This window comes from Trichechus manatus, unplaced genomic scaffold (genome assembly GCF_000243295.1).
Source record: "Trichechus manatus latirostris isolate Lorelei unplaced genomic scaffold, TriManLat1.0 scaffold00120, whole genome shotgun sequence".
In the NCBI taxonomy this organism is placed as follows: Eukaryota; Metazoa; Chordata; class Mammalia; order Sirenia; family Trichechidae; genus Trichechus; species Trichechus manatus.
Window position 1 is genome coordinate 4,473,068 of NW_004444056.1, and position 23,391 is coordinate 4,496,458.

Here is a 23,391-nt window from a genome sequence, read left to right on the forward strand (position 1 = left end):
TCGTTCTCCAATCTCTGTCAGTTTTCTCGCTCCATTTGGTGCTTGGCTGAGTTCTTTATCTCTTCATTTGATGTTTTAGGGTTTCAGGATTGCAGTTTTCTCTGTTTGGCTTAGTTTTTCGGATCTTTGCTGTGGAGGGACGGCATGGTGCTTCTGCCTACAGCGTCATTTTGCCGGATGTATCCATTCTTACATATTTGATCTGGGGTTTGTATGATTCTGTATTCTGGAAAATTGGGGATTGATTTCTGTTTGAGTATTGTGGATTGTTGGAATATGTATAGACAGGCATTGTGAGGTTCTGTTAGTATTGGAAGATATACATTTTGTATCCTGGGTAATCTAGGTTATATTTGGTGCATGAGGACAGTTGCACATGGAATGAGTTTGTGTGTTTTATGAAGGGGCATGGCAGATTGGATGAATATTTTCTAGATCTATGTGTAATATTTTTCAGTAGGGAGTATGGTATATTCTGGGAAATGAGGACGTGTATCCAAGCAAAGATGGGGTTGTGTATTTGCACAGGGCATGGAAGAATTGTATTTATATGTGCTAGAGGCATGTTGATATGGTTATGTGTGAGAGTTTGAGAATGTGGCAGTTTTGGACCCTGAGTTATGGGACCTGGAAACGGATTTCAGTGTATTTACATAGGATGTGCAAGAGATATTCCATCGTGAGTGGGGAGTATATGCTAGTGTATGTAAGTCCTGAGTGGGTGGCTGAATTATTCTTGGAGTATTTTACATGTATTTCTCTGGAGAATGTTAGGGTGTTTCTGCGTGTGTTTGGACATAGTTGGAGGTTTGGGAAGTGAGGCTGTATTCTGGAGATGTGTGATTATCTATAGTGTTTTGTGTGATGTATACTCACAGGAATTGAGGATATTTGTGTGTGTGTGTGTGTGTGTGTGTGTGTTGTGTCTAGTATGTGAGCATGTGGGCAGGTGGGGTGTATACATTAGCTAAAGTGCTAGGATTGTTGGTGTTTTGGAGTTTAATCTGCATCTCTGAATGTGTGAGGTATATACAAAGGTTGGGTTTTGTGTGAGTGTGTTGGGGGTTTGTGTATGAAAGGAGTCAGGGTTCATCTGTGTGCCTATTCGGGTTTAATTCTCACAGAATTTCATGGTATAGTTTGTATGTGCGTTTTAAGTATTTGTGTGGTGTACTTATATATATTTATAATATAGGTTGTATGTAGTTGTGTGTGTGATTTGGTTTTGTTGGTTTCCTGGGGTGTTTATTCTGGAGGATGTGGTAGGGGAGAATCAGTGTGTATATTCGGAAACTAAGATCGTTTGTATAAATTGTGCATGCATTTGGTAATTGTGTATTATATGTGTTTTAGAGATGTTGGATTTCATGTGGGTCTGTATTACGGTGGCCTATGAGGTTAGATTTTGAACTTGGTGGCGTTAGAAAGCTTGATTTTGTGTAGGGTGTTCAGTGAATATATGTGGGTACTATTGGTTGTACATGTGCATGTTCAGGCATGTGTTGAGAGTGTATATATAGTTGTAGGAATGGCTGTGAATATTCACAGTCCTTAGGGTTTTTTTCATAAAACTATAGGCAGTAACAGGTGGTATGTTTGTGTATTCATGGTGTGGGTAGTAGCTGTATGTGTGTGTTCAGGAGGTGGGAGGAGTTGTGTGTTCTGGAAATACATAGCGATATTTGTTTTACATATTGGGGTGGGAGTTAAGGGTCCTTCTCGTGGTGCCAGTGGAATGTGTGTACATACTCATAGGAAAATGGCTGAGTTATGCTGGAATCAGCTTCTGTTACTTTGGTATAGTAGATGGTGCATATCTCTACCCAACTATGGGTCAGTGGCATCAGACTGGTACCTTAAAATTGGCCATGGAGGGATTAGTTGTATCAGGAAAATTGTCAATCTTTACAAATCAAGGCTTGTAGCACTCCCAATGGAGAGTGAATTGATAAATATTTACCAACATAACACTTGTGAGTGTGTGTGTGTGTGTGTGTTTGTATGTCTGTGTATGTGCCTGTGTATCATTAGAATGTGCTAAGCAAGAACATTTAGCCATCACTGGGGTCCCCTATTGGAGATTGTGAGTGAGGCATTTCGGGGACTTAGACCCTTCTATGTGTCCGTGGAAAAGAGGTGTGGCAATATTGGATCCTTTCATCTCACTTTTTCAATCTCTATGTTTAACAAATAATCTGAGAAGCCAGAATTGATTAGAAGAAGGGGGCATCAGGATTCGGGAAATGTCATTGACAACCTAGGATATGTAGATGACACAACCTTGCATGCTGAAAATGAAAACTTGAAGAACTACCTGATGAAGGTCAAAGACCACAGTCTTCAGTGTGGATTCCACCTGAACATAAAGAATATGAAAATCCTCACACTGGACCACCAAAGTCAATAGAGACATATTTGAAGTTGTCAAGAATTTCATGCCCCTTTAATCAGCAATCAAGAACCCTGGAAGCAACCATCAGGACATCAAAGGACATTTCGCGTTGGGCAAATCTGCTGCAAAAGACCTCCTTAAAGTTGTAAACATGAAAGATGTCACTTTGAGGAGAAAGGTGCACCTAACCCAAGCATGGCTGGGCAGTCCAACCAAAAGCCCACCCTTCAGAGCTAGGGAGGCTTTCTAGAGTCAAAGAGCACCAGTAACCAGGAGGTAGGGAAAACACCATGTTAGCACCTGGGCCTGGAAAGAGAGGGCTCCAAGAACCTTGAGATGACGGGACCTTAGTTAACTGAGAAAAAGCCAGATACGGACTTACACAGGCAGAATCCCTCTGGCCTTGACTTTGGGTAGGCTGAACCTTTTGATGTGTCCCTGTACTGAGAGATGTGAGATGCAGGTGAAGGTCTTAGTCACACCTGAGCAAGTATGTGGGGACAGGCCTAACTCTGATGGCTCGGAAGCTGACAGGTAAGGGAGATGAGGAACTCGGACTGTGTTCCTGGAACAATCTGGAGGAAGATGACAGATCCCCTTTTATAGGAGGGCTTCCCAGCCACACCCCTTGTCTCTTCTGTCACAGGAGACCTCAGGACCCCAAAGAGAGAATGGATTGGATTTCCTCTGGTGTGTCTCATCTCTTGCTTCTGATCCCCACCTTCCTTGGCAGGCCTGGTGCCAGTTCTGTGGGAGTGGGAGAGGCAAGGCAGGGGCTGGGGCCAGATAAGTGACAGGGGAGGGCGTGTGGAAACCCTGTCCCTGAAGGTGGGTGGGGAGGGTGGATCTAGATAGCATGGGGAAGCCTGCCAGTGAACAGACATGAATTTTACTTTCCTAAGTCATTTCTTTTCTGAAGCCTCACCACGCTGGTAGTACTGGGAGTCTCATCTCAGCATCCTGTTTTTCTGATAGGGTGATCTGACCTTCTTTATTTTCCCCCATGTCATGTGCAGCTTCAAAAACACCAGAGGGTATCAGTTGACCATGATGAACCCCAGTTGACTCCATACAAGCCTCCTACCTGGTTTGGACCCACTTGAGGACTTCTGCACCTTATGGTGGATTCTACTGCCCAAAAGTGTACTGACACCTCTTTCTGGAATGATCCCAGTAACTGCTGCTCTGTAGTACAAATGGATTCCTTGTTGCCTGGCCAGCCTGCTTGATATGTTATTCCCAACATGATGACTGTACTTTGTTGTAATTATCTACTCTTTTCCTGGCTAAAAGGTGGTTGGCTTGCTTTTGTGTTGTAAAATATCACATATTTTAAATACAATATTCAATTATTAATACATGGTAGGATTTCATAGATGTCTATTTATTTGGTTTTTAATATTCTTTTTGTTGTTGTTGCTTTGTTTTTAGCAATCAGTTGCTATGCTTTCTGCCCTCAGCCTTCCTAGCCATTAATCTGCTCTATTAACTTTGTAGCTTTTCATGTAAGTGAGATCATGCAGTAATTGTTCTTGGGATTTCAGTTATTTCCCTCAGAACAATGTTTTCAATGTTCATCCATTTGTTGCAAGTAACAGAACATCATTGCTCTTTGTGGCTGCATACTGTTATTGCATGTATTTATGTGTCACGTTTTGTGTATCCAGTCATCTTTTGATGGAAACTTGGATTGCTTCCACCATTTTGATTCAGTGAATCGTGCTGCAGTAAACGTCAGTGTCCAAGTATCTGTTTTCTTACTTTCAATTCTTTCGTGTATATGGCTAGGAGTGGAACTACGTGGTCATATGGCTATTCTATGTTAAATTATTTGAGGAACCAGCAAACTGTACTCTACAATGTCTGCAGCACTTCATATTCCCTGTAGCAATGGACAAGTTTCCCAACACTTTTCTGTTTGCTTGTTTGTTTTTGTTTTTTCTGGCAATAGCCATCAGTGTGGCGTGGAGAGATACCACATTGTGATTTTGATGTGTATTTCCTTAATGACTGATGATACTGAGCATCTTATCATGTGCTTACTGGCCATTTGTATATTTTCTTTGGGATAATGTCTAAGTCTTTTGTCCATTTTTTTTGTTGTGCTTTAAGCGAAAGTTTATAGCTCAAGTTAGTTTCTCATACAGGAATTTGTACACACATTGTTATGTGACCCTAGTTGCTCTCCCTATAATGTGACAGCACACTCCTCCTTTCCATCCTAGATTTCCCGTGTCCATTCAACCAGTTCCTATCCCTTTCTGCCTTCTCATCTCGCCTGCGCACAGTAGCTACCCTTTAGTTTCGTGTGTCACCTTGAACTAGAAGCACACTCTTCACGAGTATCATTTTATGTCTTACAGTCCAGTCTAATCTTTGCCTGAAGAGTTGGCCTCGGGAATGGTTTTAGTTCTTGGTTAACAGAGAATCCAGGGGCCATGTCTTCTGGGTTTCCTCCAGACTCAGACAGACCGTTAAGTCTGGTGTTTTTACTAGAATTTGAGTTCTGTACCCTACTTTTGGCCTGCGCCATCAGGGACTCTCTGTTGTGTTCCCTGTCAGGGCAGTTATTGGTGGTAGCTGGGCACCATCTAGTTCTTCTGGTATCAGGCTGATGCAGTCTGTGGTTTATGTGGCCCTTTTGTCTTTTGGGGTAATATTTTCCTTACATCTTTGGTGTTCTTCATTTTCCTTTGGTCCAGGTGGGTTGGGACCAATTGATGCATGTTAGATGGCCCCTCTCCCTTCCTCCCCACCCTCCTAACAGTCAAAGAGTATTTTCTTCTGTGTTTACCTTTTCTTGAGTTCTTATAATTGTGGTCTCATACAATATTTGTCCTCTTGTGAATGGCTAATTTCACTCAGCATAATGCCTGCCAGATTCATCCATGTTATGGGATGTTTCTCAGATTCTTCGTTGTTCTTTATCGTTGTGTACTATTCCATTGTGTGAATATACCATAACTTGTTTATTCATCTGTCCATTGATGGGCACCTAGGTTGTTTCTGTCTTTTTGCTATTGTGAACAGTGCTGCAGGGAATATGGGTGTGCATATATCTATTCGTGTAATGGCTCTTATTTCTCTAGGGTATATTCCAAGGAGGGGGATTGCTGGATTGTATGGTACTTCTATTTCTAGGTTTTTAAGGAAGCACCAAATCGATTTCCAAAGTGGTTGTACCATTTTACATTCCCACCAGCAGTGTATAAGTGTTCCAGTCCCTCCACAACCTCTCCAACATTTATTATTTTGTGTTTTTTGGGTTAATGCTAGCCTTGTTGGAGTGAGATGGTATCTCATTGTAGTTTTGCTTTGCATTTCTTTAGTGGCTAATGATCATGAACATTTTATCCTATATCTGTTAGCCACCTGAATGTCTTCTTTGGCAAAGTGCCTAGTTTTTGCTTTGCCCATTTTTAATATGCTTTGTCCACTTTTTAATTGGCTTATTTGTCTTTTTGTTGTTGAAGTGTTGCAGTATCTTGCAGATTTTAGACCCTGATCCGATATGTTGTAGCCAATTTTTTTTTCCTAGTCTGCAGGTTGTCTTTTTAGTCTCTTGGTGAAGTCTTCTGATGAGCATAACGGTTTGACCTTTAGGAGCTCCCAGTTATCTACATTCTCTTCTGGTGTTTGTGCATCATTAGTTATCTTTTGTGTTCTGTTTATGCCATGTATTAGGGCTCCTAGCATTGTCCCTATTTTTTCTTCCTTGATCTTTCTTATTTTAGATTTTATATTTAGATCTTTGATCCATTTTGAGTTAGTTTTTGTGCATGTTGTGAGGTATGGGTCTTGTTTGTTTTTTTTGCAGATGGATGTCCAGTTATGCCAGCACCATTTGTTAAAGAGACTGTCTTTTCCCATTTAACGGTCTTTGGGCCTTTGTCAAATATCAGCTGCTCGTAAGTAGATGAATTTATGTCTGGATTCTCAATTCTGTTCCATTGGTGTATGTATGTGTTGTTGTACCAGAACCAGGCTGTTTTGACTACCGTTCTAAAATCAGATAGTGTGAAGCCTCTCACTTTGTTTTTCTTCTTGAGTAATGGTTTTCTTTTTGGGGGCCTCTTCCCTTTTCATATGAAGTTGGTGATTTGTTTCTCCATCTAGTTAAAAAATGTCGTGGAATTTGGATCAGGATTGCATTGTATCCGTAGATTGCTTCGGGTAGAATTGACATTTTCACGCTATTGAGTCTTCCTGTCCCTGAGCAAGATACGTTTTTCCACTTATGTAGGTCTCTTTTGGTTTCTTTCAGTAGTATCTTGTAGTTTCTTTGTATAGGTCTTTTATGTCTCTGGTTAGATTTATTCCTAAGCATTTTATCTTCTTGACAGATACCGTAAATGGTATTGGTTTGGTGATTTCCTCTTTGAAGTTCTCTTTGCTTGTGTAGAGGAATCCAACTGATTTTTGTTTCTTTATCTTGTATCCTCATACTTTGCTGAAATCTTCTATTAGTTCCAGTAGTTTTCTTGTGGATTATTTGAGATTTTCTGTATATAAGGTCATATCATCTGTAAATAGGGATACTTTTACTTCTTCCTTACCAATTTGCTTGCCGTTTATTTCTTTTTCTAGCCTAGTTGCTCTGGCTACGACCTCTAGCACAGTGTTGAATAAAAGTGGTGATAAAGGGCATCCTTGTCTGGTTCCGGTTCTAAAGGGCAGTGCTTTCAGACTCTCTCTGTTTAGAATAGTTTTGGCTGTTGGATTTGTATAAATGCTCTTTATTATGCTGAGGAATTTCCCTTCTATTCCTGTTTTGCTGAGACTTTTTATCATAATGGGTGTTGGACTTTCTCAAATGCCTTTTCAGCATCAGTTAATTAGATGGTGATGTTCTTGTCTTTTTGTTCCATTTATGTGATGGATTACATTGATTGTTTTTCTAATGTTGAACCATCGCTGCGTATCTGGTATGAATCTCACTTGGTCATGGTGAATTATTTTTTGGATATGTGGTTGAATTCTATTGGCTAAAATTTTGTTGAGGATTTTTGCATTCATGTTCATGAGGGATATTGGTCTGTAATTTTCTTTTTTTTTTGTGGTGTCTTTATCTAGTTTTGGTGTCAGGGTTATGCTGGCTTCATAGAATGATTTTGGGAGTATTCCGTCCTTTTCAATGCTCTGAAAAACCTTTAGTAGTAGCAGTGATACCTTTTCTCAGAAAGTTTGGTAGAATTCTCCTGTGAAGCCGTCAAGGTCAGGGTCTTTTTTTGTTGGGAGTTTTTAAATTACTTTTTCAGTCTCTTCTTTTGTTATAGGTTTATTTAGTTGTTCTACCTCTGTTTGTTAGTTTAGGTAGGTAGTGTGTTTCTAGAAACTTGTCGATTTCCCCCAGGTTGTCAGATTTGTTGGAGTACAGTTTTTCATTGTGTTCTGTTATGATTCGTTTTAATTTTAGTTGGATCTGTTGTGATATCACCCGTCTGTTCCTTATTCAGTTTATTTACTTTCTCTTCTTTTTGTCTTTTGTCAGTTTGGCCAATGGTTTGTTGGTTTTGTTGATCTTTTCAAAGAACCAGGTTTTGGTCTGTTAACTCTTTCAATTGTTTTTTTATTCTCTACTTCATTTAATTCTGCTCCAATTTTTATTATTTGCTTTCTTCTGGTGCCTGAGAGCTTCTTATCCTGCTTTGTTTCAATTTGTTCGATGTGTAGGGTTAATGTTTTGATTTTCGCCCTTTCTTCTTTTTAGATGTGTGCATTTATTACTATCAATTGACCTCTGAGCACCGCTTCTGCTGTGTCCCAAAGGTTCTGGTAGGATATGTTTTCATTCTTATTTGATTCTGTGAATTTCTTTATTCTGTCCTTAATTTCTTCTGTAACCCAGTAGTTTTTGAGCAAGGTGTTGTTCAGTTCCACATATTTAATTTTTTTCCCTAGCTGTTTCTGTTACTGATTTCTACTTTTATGGCTTTGTAGTCAGAAAAGTTGCTTTGAAATATTTCGATGCTTTGGATTCTCTTAAGGCTTGCTTTATGGCCTAATATGTGGTGTGTTCTGGAGAATGTTCTGTGTGCGTTGGAAAAGAAAATATACTTGGCTGCTGTTGAGTGGAGTGTTCTGTATATGTCTATGAGATGAAGCTGTTTGATTGTGACATTTTGATCTCCTGTGTCTTTATTGAGCTTCGTCCTGGATGTTCTGCCCTTACTGAAAGTGGTGTCTTGAAATCTCCTATTTTTCTGGAGCTGTCTATTTCTCTTTTCAATGCTGTTAGAGTTTGTTTTATGTATTTTGGAGCCCTGTCATTGGGTGGGTAAATATTTATTATGGTTATGTGCTGCTAGTATTGACTTTTAATCATTATATAGTGTCCTTCCTTATCCTTTGTGGTGGATTTTGCTTTAAAGTCTATTTTGTCAGAGATTAATATTGCCACTCCTGCTCTTTTTTGATTGTTGTTTGCTTGATATATTTTTTTCCGTCCTTTGAGTTTTAGTTTGTTTGTATCTTAAGATTAAGATGTGTCTCTTATAGGCAGCATGTAGACGGATCATGATTTTTAATCCAATCTGCCACTCTGTCTCTTTATCGATGCATTTAGTCCACTTACATTCAGCGTAATTATTGATAGGTATGAGTTTAGTGCTGTCATTTTGATGCATTTTTGTGTGTGTGTCGTAGACAGTTACATTATTCCACTTAATTTTCTGAGCTGAATCGTTTTTCTTTGTGTATTTTTTCATCTTTTTCATTGTTGTTGATTTTGTATTTGCTGTGTCTTTATGTTTTTCTTATCTTTTATTTCGATGTGTAGGATTTTTAGTTTCCTTTGTGGTTACCAGAATATTAACCTCTATTTTTCTAAGTTTAAATCAGTCTTTTATTTCTTGATACTTCCTTGACTTCCACTCCATATGAAAGATTTATGTCTACATTATTTAGTTCCTCTTTTTGTTTTAATGCTGTCATCTTTTACCTATTAATGTCTCTGTTTTCCTATTTTCAGCGTTTTAGCTTTGATTTACTTTTCTGACCTCCCTATGTGGGTTGATGTCTGATTGTTCTGTCCTATAGTGTAGTCTTGGGTTGTTATCTGAGGTCATTGATTTTCTAAACAGAGCACCTCCCTTTAGTATTTCTTGTAATTTGGGTTTGGTTTTTACATATTCCCTACACTTCTGTTTGTCTGGAAATGCCCTAATTTTGCCATCGTATTGGAGACAGTTTTGCTGTATATATAATTCTTGGCTCGCAATTTTTTTCCTTTCAGGGCTTTATATATGTCATCCCATTGCCTTCTTGCCTGCATGGTTTCTGGTGAGTAGTCAGGGCTTAGTCTTATTGACTCTCCTTTGTCGATGGCTTTTCATTTATCTGTAGCCACTTTTAAAATTCTCTCTTCACACTTGGTTTTGGCAAGTTTAATTGTAACATGTTTTGGTGACTTTCTTTTGCGACCCACCCTGTGTGGGGTTTGATGAGCTGCTTGTATAGATATCTTTTCACTTTCACAATATTAGGTAAGTTTTCTACCAACAAATCTTCAACAATTCTCTCTGTGTTTTCTGTTTTTCTCCCGTTCTGGTACACCAGTCACTCATAGTTTATTCCTCTTGATAGAGTCCCACGTAATTCTTAGGGTTTCTTCATTTTGCTTAATCCTTTTATCTGATTTTTCCTGAAATAAGTCGGTGTCAAGTGCTTTATCTTAAATCTCACTAATCCTGACTTCCATTGCCTCAGTTATGCTCCTATGACTTTCTATGAAGTTGTCTAATTCTGAAATTTTATTGTTAATCTTTTGGATATGTGTTTGCTTTCTGTCTATGGATTTTTGTTGCCAGTTAAATTTGTCATTATGCTCTTGTATAACCTTCTTAAGTTCGTCTCTTGCTTTGTCTTTGTGTTCCTTGGTTTGTTCTGCATGCTGCATGATCTCCTTCCTGATCTCTTAAAGATTTCTGTATATTAATCTTTTGAATTATGTCCGGTTAATACCAGGAAGTTCTCTTCCGCCAGAAGATTTCTTGAATCTTTGTTTTGGTGGCTTGTTGAAGCCTTTATGGCCTGCCTCTATGTGATTTGATATTGACTGTTGTCTCTGAGCCATCAATAAGTTATTATATTTATTTATTTTATGTTTGCTTACTTGTCCTAGCTTCTTGTTTTGTTTTGATATGCCCAAATACTCTGGTCGTGTGAGCTAATTTGGTTATTGGTATCCTTGAAGCTCTCACATCCTGTCTCCAGCAGATAGAGCTGTTACTAGGTACATGAGCTCAGGAGTCTGTTTGTTTTTTTTGTGTGAGTTCAACTCAGGTGTCCAGGTCTTCAGTCACTGAGTGTGTGGTGCAGGCTCTCACCTACAGTCCTAGGCCAGCTGGTGTGATTGGAGTAGGCACAGGTATCTGGCTGCAGTAGGGGCTCATGCGCTGATCAAGGCAGGGGGCTGAGTGCTGCCTCTGAGTTTCTGGGTGGAAGGCATGACCCTGTTCCCTAGAGTGCGTCGGTATTTGTGTTTTACAGCTGGACTGTGGGCATCCAATGCCATTGGCTGTAAGGATGGGGCATCACCACTTATTCTTGGACCCCCGTTACAAGTGGCTCGGTAGATTGGGTGGAGCCACCAGTCCTCAGACCCTGATGTGGGTAGATGAGGGCCCTGCTTAGTGGGCAGGGCGCTGTCAAATGTCATGAATCTGCCACTCCACCTCATAGCTGATACATATGAGAACAGGTTTCAGGTATATATCCTCCTGTACTGTGCTAATGAGGGCCTACCCTGTTGAAGTGGCCCACACAGGTTTATGCAGCAGTGAAAGGTGTTCAAAGTTTTATGCCTGTGTTTAGCGGAAGGGGCTGTGCCTGCCGAGTTCCTGGCTTAGGGGAGCTGGCAGATTACTTTTTCCTAGTTGTTAATTTGTTTCCTCTCCAAAGCCAGAAGAATGGGTCAGGTCAGGCGACGGGTCCTACTTGTCGCCTGGGGCGGAGGTGTGGGGGGGCAGCAATTGCTGAAGCCAGACTGGGGGCCCAGAGTAGAGTGGGGAGGGGGCAGGTAAATGGGAGGGTGGTTCTTCCCAAAAGGGGGGATTTTATTGATCCGCACGGTAGTTTAGACGCATGTACTAATCTTTCAGCAATTGAGCACCGCTCCTCACTGGTTCTGGGGGGTTGAGCAGACTCTCTGCCACTTGGTCTCTCCTGAAGTGGAAAACGTGTCCTGAGCTCCACTGCTTTCCTCACAGCACTCCAGCTGATCCAGCCTACGGGGTGTGGGTGCCGGTCAGGTCAGATTTGGCAACTCCTTGCTATTTCTGAACCATCTCTTCCCCCTCTTGCTGCTCAGTTCAATTCCTCATCTTTGTTTTTGATGTTCAGGGCTCCTAGATTGTCATACATAATCGATTCCCTTGTTTTTTCGGGTCTTTGCTGTAAGAGGAACCACAGGAAGCATCTGACTACTCCACCATCTTGGCGCCACCTCCTCTTGCCCATTTTTTATGTTGGGTTGTTTCTGTTTTTGTGTTTGGTTCTAGACACTCTTTATCTTTCTGAATATGAAACCCTTAAGCAGTGTAGGGATTCCAAGTATGTTCAGTAGTTGTCTTCACTTTCTTGATAGTGCTCATTGATGCACAAAAGATTTCAAGTTTAACCAAGAGAAATTTATCTGTTTCTTATGTTTCTTGTGTCATATCTCTGAAGATGCAGAAAAAGAATCCTGAAATATAACCCTGATATTTACTTTGAAGTGTTTAATGGTTTTAGCTCTCATATTTAGGTCATCAGTCCATTTAGAGTTAATTTTTGTATATGATATAGAGTATGGGTCCAACTTCATGCTTTTTCATGTGGAGATCCAGTTGTCCCAGCATCCTTTGTTGAAGAGACTATTCTTTGCCCATTGAATGGTCTTTGCATCATTGTTGAAACAAGTTAGGCAAAGATGTATGAATTCATTTCTGGACCCTGAGTTCTATTCTTTTGGTCTCTATCTCTATCCTTATGCCAGTACCAGACTGTTTTGTTTACTGCATGTTTGTAGTGCTATTTTAAATCTTGAAGTGTGAGTTCCATACTTTGTTCTTGTTTTCCAAAATTGTTTTGTATATTCAGAGCCCTTCGTGTTGGCAAGACAGTATATAAATCTACGTGGTAGATTTTCTTGAGTTCCTGTGTGTTTGTTTCTCTCTGTTTTATTTAATTTATAAGTGGTAAGACATGGATCGTGAGATTTAGGAGAGGGGAATAGGAGAGTCTCAGCATCTTGACCTAGAAATGAAAATCTCACATTATGTCTGATGAAGGAAATTTCTCGAAGGACGGATAATGAAGAGAGCTGGAAGATCTGGGGCAATTTTTTTGAGGTGTATGTCATGAAATGAAGAGAGAATTTACCCTGAAAAATCTAGTCCTCCTGTGATGAAGAAAAGTAAAACATGGCCAGTTGTGCTCTGGCTGCTGTCAAGGTCACAAGGAAGGTTGAGGAGGCAGAGTGGATGGCTTCAACAAACAGAAGTTTATTCTCTCACAGTCTAATAGGCTAGAAGTCCGAATTCAGGTCGTCAGCTCCAGGGGAAGGTTCTCTCTCTGTCAGCTATGCAGGGAGATCCTTGTTATCGGTCCTTCCCTGGTCTAGGAGCTTCTCTGCGCAGGAACTTCAGGTCCAAAGGACGCACTCTGCTCCAGTTGGTGCTTTCTTGGTTATGTGAGGCTCGCATATGTCTCTGCTTGCTTCTCTCTTTTATTTCTCAAAAGAGATTGACTTAAGACACAACCTGATCTTGTAGATTGAGCCCTGCCTTATTAACATAATGGTTGCTAATCCCACCTCATTAACATCATAGACAACAGCTTATTTACAACACATAGGAAAATCACATCAGATGACAAAATGTTGAACAATTACACAATACTGGGAATGATGTACTAGCCAAGTTGACACACATTTTGGGGGGACACAATTCAGGCCATAACAACCAGGTTCTTCCTATTTCTGGGAAATGTTCAACCAAACACAGGTGCCGATGGCACATAACAGGCAGGTGATGAAGTCATGAGAGGTTAACACCTGATCTTCCTAACTGTAGATGTGATGATTCCCTTCATTAACTGAGGGCCCAGTGCTGGCAGGGGCTGGAGCAACTACCCTTCAACCATGACACCTTTAATATGCCAAACACCCTGAGAGGTGGACAGTGTTACCTCTGTTTTCCCACTGAAGACCTTGGAATGTGGAGGAGTTACGGGACTTTTCTAAAGTCAAACACCAGTGAATGGAGTAGCCAGGGCTCTGGCCTTCACTCACCATATTGTCTTTCCATGTTTGATGTGTATACTCCCCTAAATAGCAGGGATACACCAGGATTGGGGGATATGCTGAGGAGAACACTCTATGAGATACCTGCATGGTGTTGACCAGGAACCTTCTGGGACATAGTATTCCTGAAATCTCACAGGCAAATGCGATAAAATCAGAACTTAGAACTTGGAGAAGAAAACACTGGGCTGGGAGGGAACATTGGTGAGTTCCAGAGAGTTTCCAAGTTGGGAATCAGAGCTACTGAGACAAATAGGCTGGAGAGGTCAGGCCATGGACACCTAGATCGGAGGTGTTAAGCAGAGATTGGAGGATAAGAACTTGACAAATCTGAGGAAAGAGCAGAGATGCGCTCTCCGCTTATTCTCATCTCTTCATCTTAATATTTTAACCAACAGACTCTTAATTGCCGAGGTCTCTATCCAGTTCCCAATTAGGAACTTCCCAGAACCCGAAACAGCTCTCAGGCACCAAATGCCACAATACAGGAAGACCCACTGCTCTGAACATGCAATCTACGCAAGTGCCAGAGCAGAAGGATGCTGATGCCTCAGCCCTTCTCAGTCCTTCCTACTCTGCTCACATCTAGCCCTGCACACTCCAGGCAATCCAGGTCTGCCTTAAACCTCATCACATCTCCACTTTTCCTGGGCTTTATTCTTGTTGTGTAAGGTAGGTTTCCTCTTGTTTTTAAGGAACTATTTTACATGTAAGTATAAGGCCAAATCTCCATCGATTTAACCCTAGAATTTCAGTCATCAGTTGTGAAGGAAAGGGAAGGGTACTTGTAGGATGCTTCTTGGAAGGTCCCGTAGTCACCGGAGGTCAGTTCCCTTCACCACAGCAGGATGGACCTTCCCAGTCAGACTGGATGAGAATCTTTCCTGCACAGAAATAAGGCAAAGTGACTTCCTATCCTCCCTGCCTGCTTTCATAGCTTATATACACTCTATTAAAAGGACTTTTCATAAATATATATTCAGCATATTCCATCTCCTTTTGTCCTCAGCAGGATTCAGAAATAGCAGACTACCATTGCTAATTTAATACTCTTCCTAAAAATTATTGGTGCCATTTTCCAGAGTGAATGCAGAGAAACAGATAGCCATGTCCCCAAGTAGCCAAGCCTTGATCCTGTCAGGTGAAATCAACCACCCAGGAAAAGCCCTGGGTGTGCTGAGGATTATTGAAGATCTGTTGTCCGACATCTTTCTAGGAAACAGAAAACAAGCACCTTAGAGAAAAGTGCAGTCTCCAGGCTCAATTATAGAAACATTAGTTAACGGCCAAGTAGGTTGAAAGGCTGAAATGCAAATTTCATTAATAGATTTTTAAGAGATAGAGATACTGATAGGATACCCACAGAAAGCTCCCCAAACCAAGCCAGGGTTTGTGAAAATAGATAATCAAAGTGATCACTGGTTATATATCAGTAACCTGTGACATGGTGTCACGGATTGAATTATGTCACCCCAAAAATGTGCGTGTCAACTTGGCTAGGTCATGATTCCCAGTACTGTATGATAGCCTACCATTTTGTCATCTCATGTGATTTCCCTATATGTTGTAAATGCTATCACTATGATGTAATAAGATGGATTAGCGGCAGTTACGCTGAGGAGGTCTACAAGATTAGGTAGTGTCTTAAGCCAATCTCTTTTGAGATACAAAAGAGAGAAGTGAGCAGAGAGACATGGGGACCTCATACCACCAAGAAAGCAGTGCCGGGAGCAGAGCGCATCCTTTGGACCTGAAGTTCCTGTGCTGAGATGCTCCCAGACCAAGGGAAGACTGATGCATCACAAGGACCTTCCTCCAGAGCCGACAGAGAAAGCCTTCCCCTGTGCTGATGCCCTGAATTTGGACTTGTAACCTACTAGACTATGAGAGAATAAACTTCTTTTGTTAAAGCCCTCCACTTGTGGTATTTCTGTTAGAGCAGTACTGGATAACCAAAACACAGGGCAAAGCCAGACTGTCCCCAAGAGCATTCTGAGGACATCAGTTAAAGCTGGAGAAAGAACTAGATCAGTCACATGTGGATCTGGAAAACGGGAGACACCTGTGTCTTTTTCTTCTCACAGCACCAAAATCCATCCAGTAGCAGAGGTGAAAAAGAAGGAAAAAGCAACGAGAATTTCTTCCAAGAAAACTATCTTTACTCCCAATTTGCAGAGAACTGTTCTGTAAAGTAAAGCTACTGTTCTTCATTTCCCACCGTGGAGGTCCATGTCCACCCTGCCCAGTCTTTGGCCTCCCTCTCTGTCATATCTGTACAACAGCCAAGAAATACCACTGGGATAGGGGAGGAGCATTAGCCTAATGAGTATGGGGAATAATAATCCAAGTCTACTGAGGGACCCCCAACTTTTAATAGAGTCTGACACATTCAGGAAGAGGAGAGTTTGCTCCCGGCTGAAATGCCACTTCTTCCTTTTCCCATGAGTGGAAGGGTTACACTTTCTTTTTACAGGTAGTGAGGGTTGGACCTCACCCACAGCCAAGGGTTGCCTCCTAGACAATCCAAGGTCAGCCCCTGAGTAGGGCCTCTTGACAGCAAGTGATAGGGCTCTAACTTGAGCTGGGATCTTACACTTGGCACCTGTATATCCAGGTTGGCTAAGACTCACTGTCTCAGAGATAGAGGCTGGGATGCTGGCCAGGTGCCCCGAACTCCATGGTGCAGAACGCCAGAGGCAGGCAGAGGACTCTTGGAGACACCCCAGGGCAGTAGGCTTTGTTGAGATGCCAAGAGGAAGGCAAGGCTGGGAAGTTCCTCCTCTTCTTCCTCTTCTTCATTGGACTCTTCTCCTTTCCCAGGTGTTTCACTAATAGGAGAGGTTTCTAAGAGCATTAAGGCTTCTGTGGTTCCCAATTTTAGGGAAGTGTGACTAGGACCCTGTTGAGGAGAAGTTGATAGTTCAGACTTAGGTTTCTGTGACTTTGGACTCCACGTAAAGAGAGCAAGTTCTTTTGACTTGGACAGTTTATTGTCTCCTGTACCATCTTTTGGCAGGTCATGTGCATTCAACTTTTTGTGTTCATTTTCTCACTGATCCCTAGTGGGAGGCCATGGATATCTGTGCTCCCTGCGCCTTCACTGGTCCCCGATTCTGTACAGAGTGACTCCATGGGTGGCACACCAGAAGTTGGGGATGCCGCCACACCCACTTTTCCTTTCATTTCCAGCAGTCACTTCTCTAGCAGCTGCAAGGAAGGAAAATGAATAATTACTGATTCTGCACAGGTTGTGAGAACACGTGGCTGAGCAGGTGGTAGAGACCATGGTATTGGGGCAGAATTCAGGGAAGTCAGTCACATGAGTGTGTAACCAGTACTGCAGCTCTACCTGTCCATCCTGTTGTGTGGTTTTCCCACCAAGATTCCTTACTGCTCCTTTCAGCCACTGCATTGTCTCCTACCTCCTTGTTCTGTACCTGCTGCCACACCTGGAGCTGTCCTTCCCCAGAAGCCCTGCCAGCCAAGGCACTGTTGGGTTAGATGAAATGCTGTGGGTTTCATGTTATGATTCTCCCTTCCTTCTCTGGTTTACCTGGGTAGGAGAGAGTCCTTCCACTTGCTCCAGCTCCTGCCTTAATGACATGGGATCTACCTCTGATTCTGGTGATAGTAACATTTCCAGGAATTGTGGGTGAATAACTGCTTTCACCTGATAAGGGAAAGAGGAGACATGTGAACATCCTTGACAAGGAGTAACCAGTGCTTTAGGGGATCTAGAAGACAATCAATAATCTCCCTCTCGAATTTGCATCCAGTGTTGTGTTAAAACATCACAACACCAACTTACACCTAGGCAGACACACACACACACTCTCGAGAAAAGGACAACACACATGGTTCAGAGGATAAGGAATCAAGCTTAATTTTAACATCTGTGGCCAAACTCCAGATATTTGGTTACTGGCATGCCAAAAGTACAGAAGCCACAGACACCAAACCTCAAGTCCCAGCCCACCTTTGTAATAAATTCTTCCTGTGAACACAGCTTGTCCAGGTAGGGCAGGATTCCTGGGTCTGGGTATATCCCAATCTCCTCCTGCTGTTGCTCATTTTCTTCTTCCCCATATTTTCCATCTGGCTCCCAGTGGCTGAATGGGCAGATCCAAGGATACCTTCCATAATTTCAGTATACTCTTTTCACGGCTTTAGGAGGGATCTCATTTAGTCGATTGGGCTCCCAAGGGCACGGGGGTCTGTGTTGATGCTGGTTTGGGGTCTGTGCCTTGGGACCTCCCTTTTATGGAATGAACACTATAGGAGGGTTGAAAAGAAGGAGGTGAATGTAGCAGCAAATTCCAGCTCTTTCTACCTTTTATGGTTTGAATTGTGTTCCCACAAAATGTGTGTTATCTTGGCTAGACCATGACTCCTAGTATTGTGTGGCTGTCCACCATTTAGAGATCTGAGGTGATTATATTGTGTTGTAAATTGTAACCTCTATAATGTTAATGAGGCAGGATTAGAGGCAGTTGTGTTACTGAGGCAGGACTCAATCTAGAGGATTTGGTTGTATCTTGAGTAAATCTCTTTTGAGGTATAAAAGACAAAAGCCAGCACAGAAAAGAGAAATTTTATGCCACTAAGAAAGAAGTGCCCAGAGTGGAGTCCATCCATTGGACTGGAGGCCCTTGTGCTGAGAAGCTCCTAGCCCAGGGGAAGGCTGATGAAAAGGACTTTCCCCCAGAATCAGCAGAGAGACAAAGCCCTCCCCGGGAGCTGGTGCCCTGAATTCGGACTTCTAGCCTGCTAGACTGTGAGAGAATAAATTTCTGTTTGTTAAAGCCATCCACTTGTGGTATTTCTGTTATAGCAAGCACATGTTGTAAGGGCAGAATTTTGGAGACATTGAAATGGTTCCTGGTGGGGCAGGTACACCTGAAGCCACAAGAACTGTGACAGGAGAAGATGTAAGAAGTAGAAGGTCCAAGAGAGTCATACTGTGAGGAAACTTGGAACTATTGCTTTTTCAAGAAGTCCTCTCATTGAGACCCATGTTTTAGGCTGATTAGATATTGGAATCCACATTTGATAATATGTGAGACAGTAGTTATAAAAGTTGACAATTTCAGGACTAGTGTGTAATGAAGTGTAGCTGAGACCCCAGGCTTCTGGCAGGCTCTGCTGATAGGAATAGCCATTGCCTCCTCTTGAAAGTACCACATGCAAAGACAATACCTTCTCCAAACATGGCCTGTCTACATACCTCCTTTGACCTTAGCTTCTGTTGAACTCGATTAGCCATACCTGGGTAGTGGACAACCACAGTGGATGAAGGCCCGTGGGAATCAAGATTCCGTGGAGGTGGAGGAGGCAGGCACACAGACACATTCCTCTGCTGCAACTTCTGAATTTGTAACTCCTCCTCTGCCTCAAACTCCATGAACCTGACAAAGGTGAGGGAGGCACAGCCCATGCTGAGAAGAAGGCAAGATGCACCAGGAGCCCCAGCACCAGGCAACAGCCGTTTGTGGGGCATTGGAGAAAAATATGCCTTCAGTGACCTGTAGGGTGCTCAGTAAATCCATTTCCCAGGAGGGATTTGCTGTCTGTGGCGCAAGAAAGGTTTGAGGGCCCCTTATATGTCCACCACATCATCCCTTCACCTGCAGCACAATTCATCGTAACTTAGGCAGATGTAAAGGAAATCAGCTTTGGCTTCTTGGAAACTCTTCCTGACAGAGCCGTAGTGCTCACTTCTTTTCCACACCCTTAGCACGTGATGGCACACCACAACGCTGACACTGGCTTGTTGATTTAATCAGACCTATGTGACACACAGCAGGACCCCACTCATGGACACCCTACTCCAAGCTTCTCCTGCCCGTGCCTAAAACACACACGGTAGGGTTGACATCCTTAACCAGGGACAGAATGAAGTTGATTGCAGATAACTCCAGGGACTAGATCCTAGATCCCTGTTTCTAGTCTCAGGCTTTGAGCCCTTGAGCTATAAACCAGTGAGACAATTAGTCTAAGAGATATTGGGAAAAAGGTGGAATCTAAGGTTTCGGGAAAGTTTCTGACTCCTTTGATGATTGTTTTTAAACCAAGGGAGGAAAGGCAGTGAGGGTCATAGACATGTCCAGAGGGTTACTTGAGATGCTGCCTTCCCCTGAGCAAAGCTTTTCAGTCTGGGCCATTTTTGGATGGTTGTAGAATAATTTTCTGCCAGTTACCATGAGGAAGGGTGGTTTCAAATTCCCTGTCAGCTACCCAGACACTGAAGGAAGCAGGAACTCAGCTGGTATAGCATATTCCCTCAGTGCAGAGTGTCTACAGCTTGAAATTTATCTCCAACGGTAGCCACAGTGTTTATCACCATTTGATCTTAACATTCTCAATATCAAGGCATCCACAATTGCAAGATGTAGAAGGTGAGTATGTCTTGAAGAATGTAGAAGATAAACTCCTAGCAGTGAATGTAGTGGCAGAAATTGTTTGAGGGTAGAGAAGGATCATCAGGGAAGCAGGGGCCCTGTCCAAGTGCACACCTCCTTCTCACAACTCCCCCCCTCCAACTTGTACCAACACAGCCAGGCAGCAGCCACTCTCAACCCGCTGTCTTCATTCACAGCTCATCACTCATTCCCAACAGGGCCAGGATGCCATGAACTTACTTTCCTGCCATCTCGTAGAAGATCATCTGATCAAAGTTGCTTTTGCGCTGCCATTCCTGCACGAACCACCACATTCCCTCCTCCAGGGTCATGGTAGGCTTCAGTGGGGCCAGGGATCACAGGACTGGGCTGAAACCCCATGCATGTCAGTAACTTTCTACAAGTACATATTCCATCCCCATCTTGACCCCACCGCTACACACATACCCTGCCCATCATCACATCTATCTTGCTATTTGTCCATGTCAAATCCCTCTTCCAGTTTTTTTAGATTTCAAGTGCTTTTGTCTCCAGGATACCACTCACAGAGCATGAAAACTACTAAGATGCACGCCTGAGAGATATAGACTAAAGAAAACCATGTGTTTTGAGTCTTCAGTAGGATTGTGGACAGAATGACCTGTCAGACCATCTGAAATCCAGAGTCTATGATCAAGTCCAAGTGTCCCATGAATGAACATTTTCACCAGCTTCCAGATGACTCTTGAGTGGAGGTCTGAACTTTGGTGAATACAGCCCTAGAGTCTCAGAATGTGAAGAGCAAGAGTTCTGCCCAAAAGCAAATGTTAGGGCAGCCCATGGTAACTGAGAGAGACCTGTGTTATCTGGAGTTTCCAAAATCATGCTGCTGAACTGCATTTGAGACTGTGATTAAACAGGGAACACAGCTGTTTGGGAATGCAGGGAATCCCTAAGACTGCTTGAAAGTTGAATTTGATGGACTCTCTCTTTATTTCCAGGGAAGTAAGGGAAGGGAAGAAGATTCCTTCAGTCTTTTAGCCAACGGGGAGCAGCATGTATATGGAAAAAACATCCTGTGGAATGTGATAAGAGTTCAATATTGGCTGACCCATAACACCTGTGGAGAAGCGCAGGGTTGAGAGAGATGTAGGGTCTGCTGTGAAAAGACAAAGCTTCCCACATGACTAATCCCTCTGCCTTCCGTTCACTGATGCCCATGACCCTGGACTTCATGGCCAATTTCCACTGACACCCACTGTAGCTAGGACATTTTCACTTTTGTGGGTACTTTTCTTGGACTATATTGTCTTTCCTTCATGACAGTGACAATAATGGACATCATTTAATGAGGCATAGCGTGTGTCAGGCGTTCTCTGAGCACTTCTTATATTAGGTCGTGTCATCTTCTTAGCTATCCTCTGAATTAATTGTCATTGTCTCCTTATTTGATGAGATACTCAAGGGTGAAGATGTACAACGCCCTACTCAGGATTACAAATCTAGTGAGGGCAGAGCCCAAGCCCTTCACCACTATGCGTATTCTACCACCTCCCTGTTCTAACTGGAATTCTCCAGAGGAATGAGAGTGGGAGTATATTTAAAATGGTTGTCCTAGGCCTTGCCCTTTTTCCCATTCCTCTGGATTTGATATGGCACTGACCAACACATGGTCAACTGCTGTGTTGGAAGATAAAGACCAACGGAAGAACATGGTGTTTGTAGTGTGAGACCATAATTCACATCATGGCTCCACACTTCACCATAGTGTTTAGTCTCCTGTACATAATTATTAAGGTAATGATTCCAATATAAAGATTGCTTCACATACAAGGTGGGCAGCATCAGTTGAGATAAGACACCTCAAAGTGTCATACATGAGGATGTGTGGTTAATATTATTGAGAGTGTGTCTTCTTATAACATACCCCATTGCCCTCATGACCTTCTTTGAAGTGTTCCTAAAGAGCCTAACCTTCATTGTGTCTCCACAAGATCTCTTTATTTGAAAGCTGCAGGATAATCTCAGGTGTCCCCACTGACTAGGACATTCACATGAGAAAGCAGGAAAGAGCTTCTGTATCGGGAATTTGAGGATGGATCCTCCGGGCCAGGAACTTGAAGCATTGCCAGTGTCAGTATTCTTGTAAACACTCTTGGGGGTACAGGAGGAGTCATCCAGCAACGACTTGGATTGTGTGGTGGCCAGGCTTTCCTCTCCAGAAGAAGCATGTTGGCCTGACCAAGCCTTCACTTGGGGGAAAATGGAGGCCAGCCTTACTCATGGTCCTCTTTCCTGGAAAGCCCCACTGCATCAAAGGAAGACCAGCAGGCTAATTCCATGAGCAGAAGTGGGTTCCTGTTGCTTCTCAGACTGTTATGTTGTACATTCATATTTTTTTTATTTCTGACAATGACTGTAATTCAATAATCAAACAAACATATTTCTGCGTGGTTCAAAAGTCAAACAGTCCAAACAGTTCCAGATGGATTCTACAGTGACAACTCCTCCCCCTGCACCTTTTTCTTGGCAACCAATTTCTCCATCTCATTGGAAGCAGTTGATGTTTTCTGTTTCATTTTCCTCTTTCCAAAAATATTGCCTGTGCCTGAGCGTAACTAACAAGCTATGTTCATTTATCAAAAATACTTTCCACTTCCTTTTTTCTCATTATACAATTAAGGTGTGTTCATATATATACGTGTACATATTTTTTACCATTAAAATTAATGCAGTCTTGTTTCTTTATGTTTTTTTTTTCTTTCTTTCTGGGATCAGTGATCCTATCTGTATTGTTTTTTTAGTCTAGATTCTACAATGAGAACTTTAACATTCTCTTAAACTTCATAGTCACCCCAAGAATAGGTTTGTCAGGTTAAGCAAATAAAATACAGGACTCCAAGGAATCCCCGTGTAATACTGGGGATATAGTTACAACAACACTGCACCACCAGGGCTCCACGATAATATTAGTCCTTGTTTATCAGAAATTGGAAGTTAACAAGTAGACTGTATTTTATCTGGCAAACCTACCAGAGGTTAAAAAAAAAAAAAAATTAAAGCTATTATGACTTTACTCCACCCTCAGAAAAACAGAACTGAATTTGTAGTCAGAAGACCAGACTTGGAATCTTCGTTCCATAAACATAGCACCCAAACCAAACCAGCACACCAGTTTCGAAAAATTGTTGCAGGCCATTTTGATTATGTAGATATTGAATAGTCATTAAACACTCTTGAGCACCAAGGCTTAGTGGGCGTGGGAGCAGATGTAAGGGCAAGGAAGAAGAAAATCTTTTTCTCCGAAGCTAAATGGGCTTCCTATGCTATTGCCCTGG

General features: G+C 42.2%; 1 protein-coding gene across 1 annotated transcript in view; it reads right to left on the minus strand.

Annotated features, from left to right (window-relative positions):
• The window catches only part of LOC105756689 (NUT family member 2A-like), a 53,218-nt gene extending 32,812 nt beyond the window's left edge, over positions 1-20,406 (minus strand). The window contains 3 exon segments of the mRNA XM_012557800.1: positions 17,636-17,771; positions 18,942-19,111; positions 20,315-20,406. Of these exon segments, the coding sequence (XP_012413254.1) occupies positions 17,636-17,771; positions 18,942-19,111; positions 20,315-20,406 (398 nt within the window).
• Positions 20,407-23,391: the final 2,985 nt, after the last annotated feature.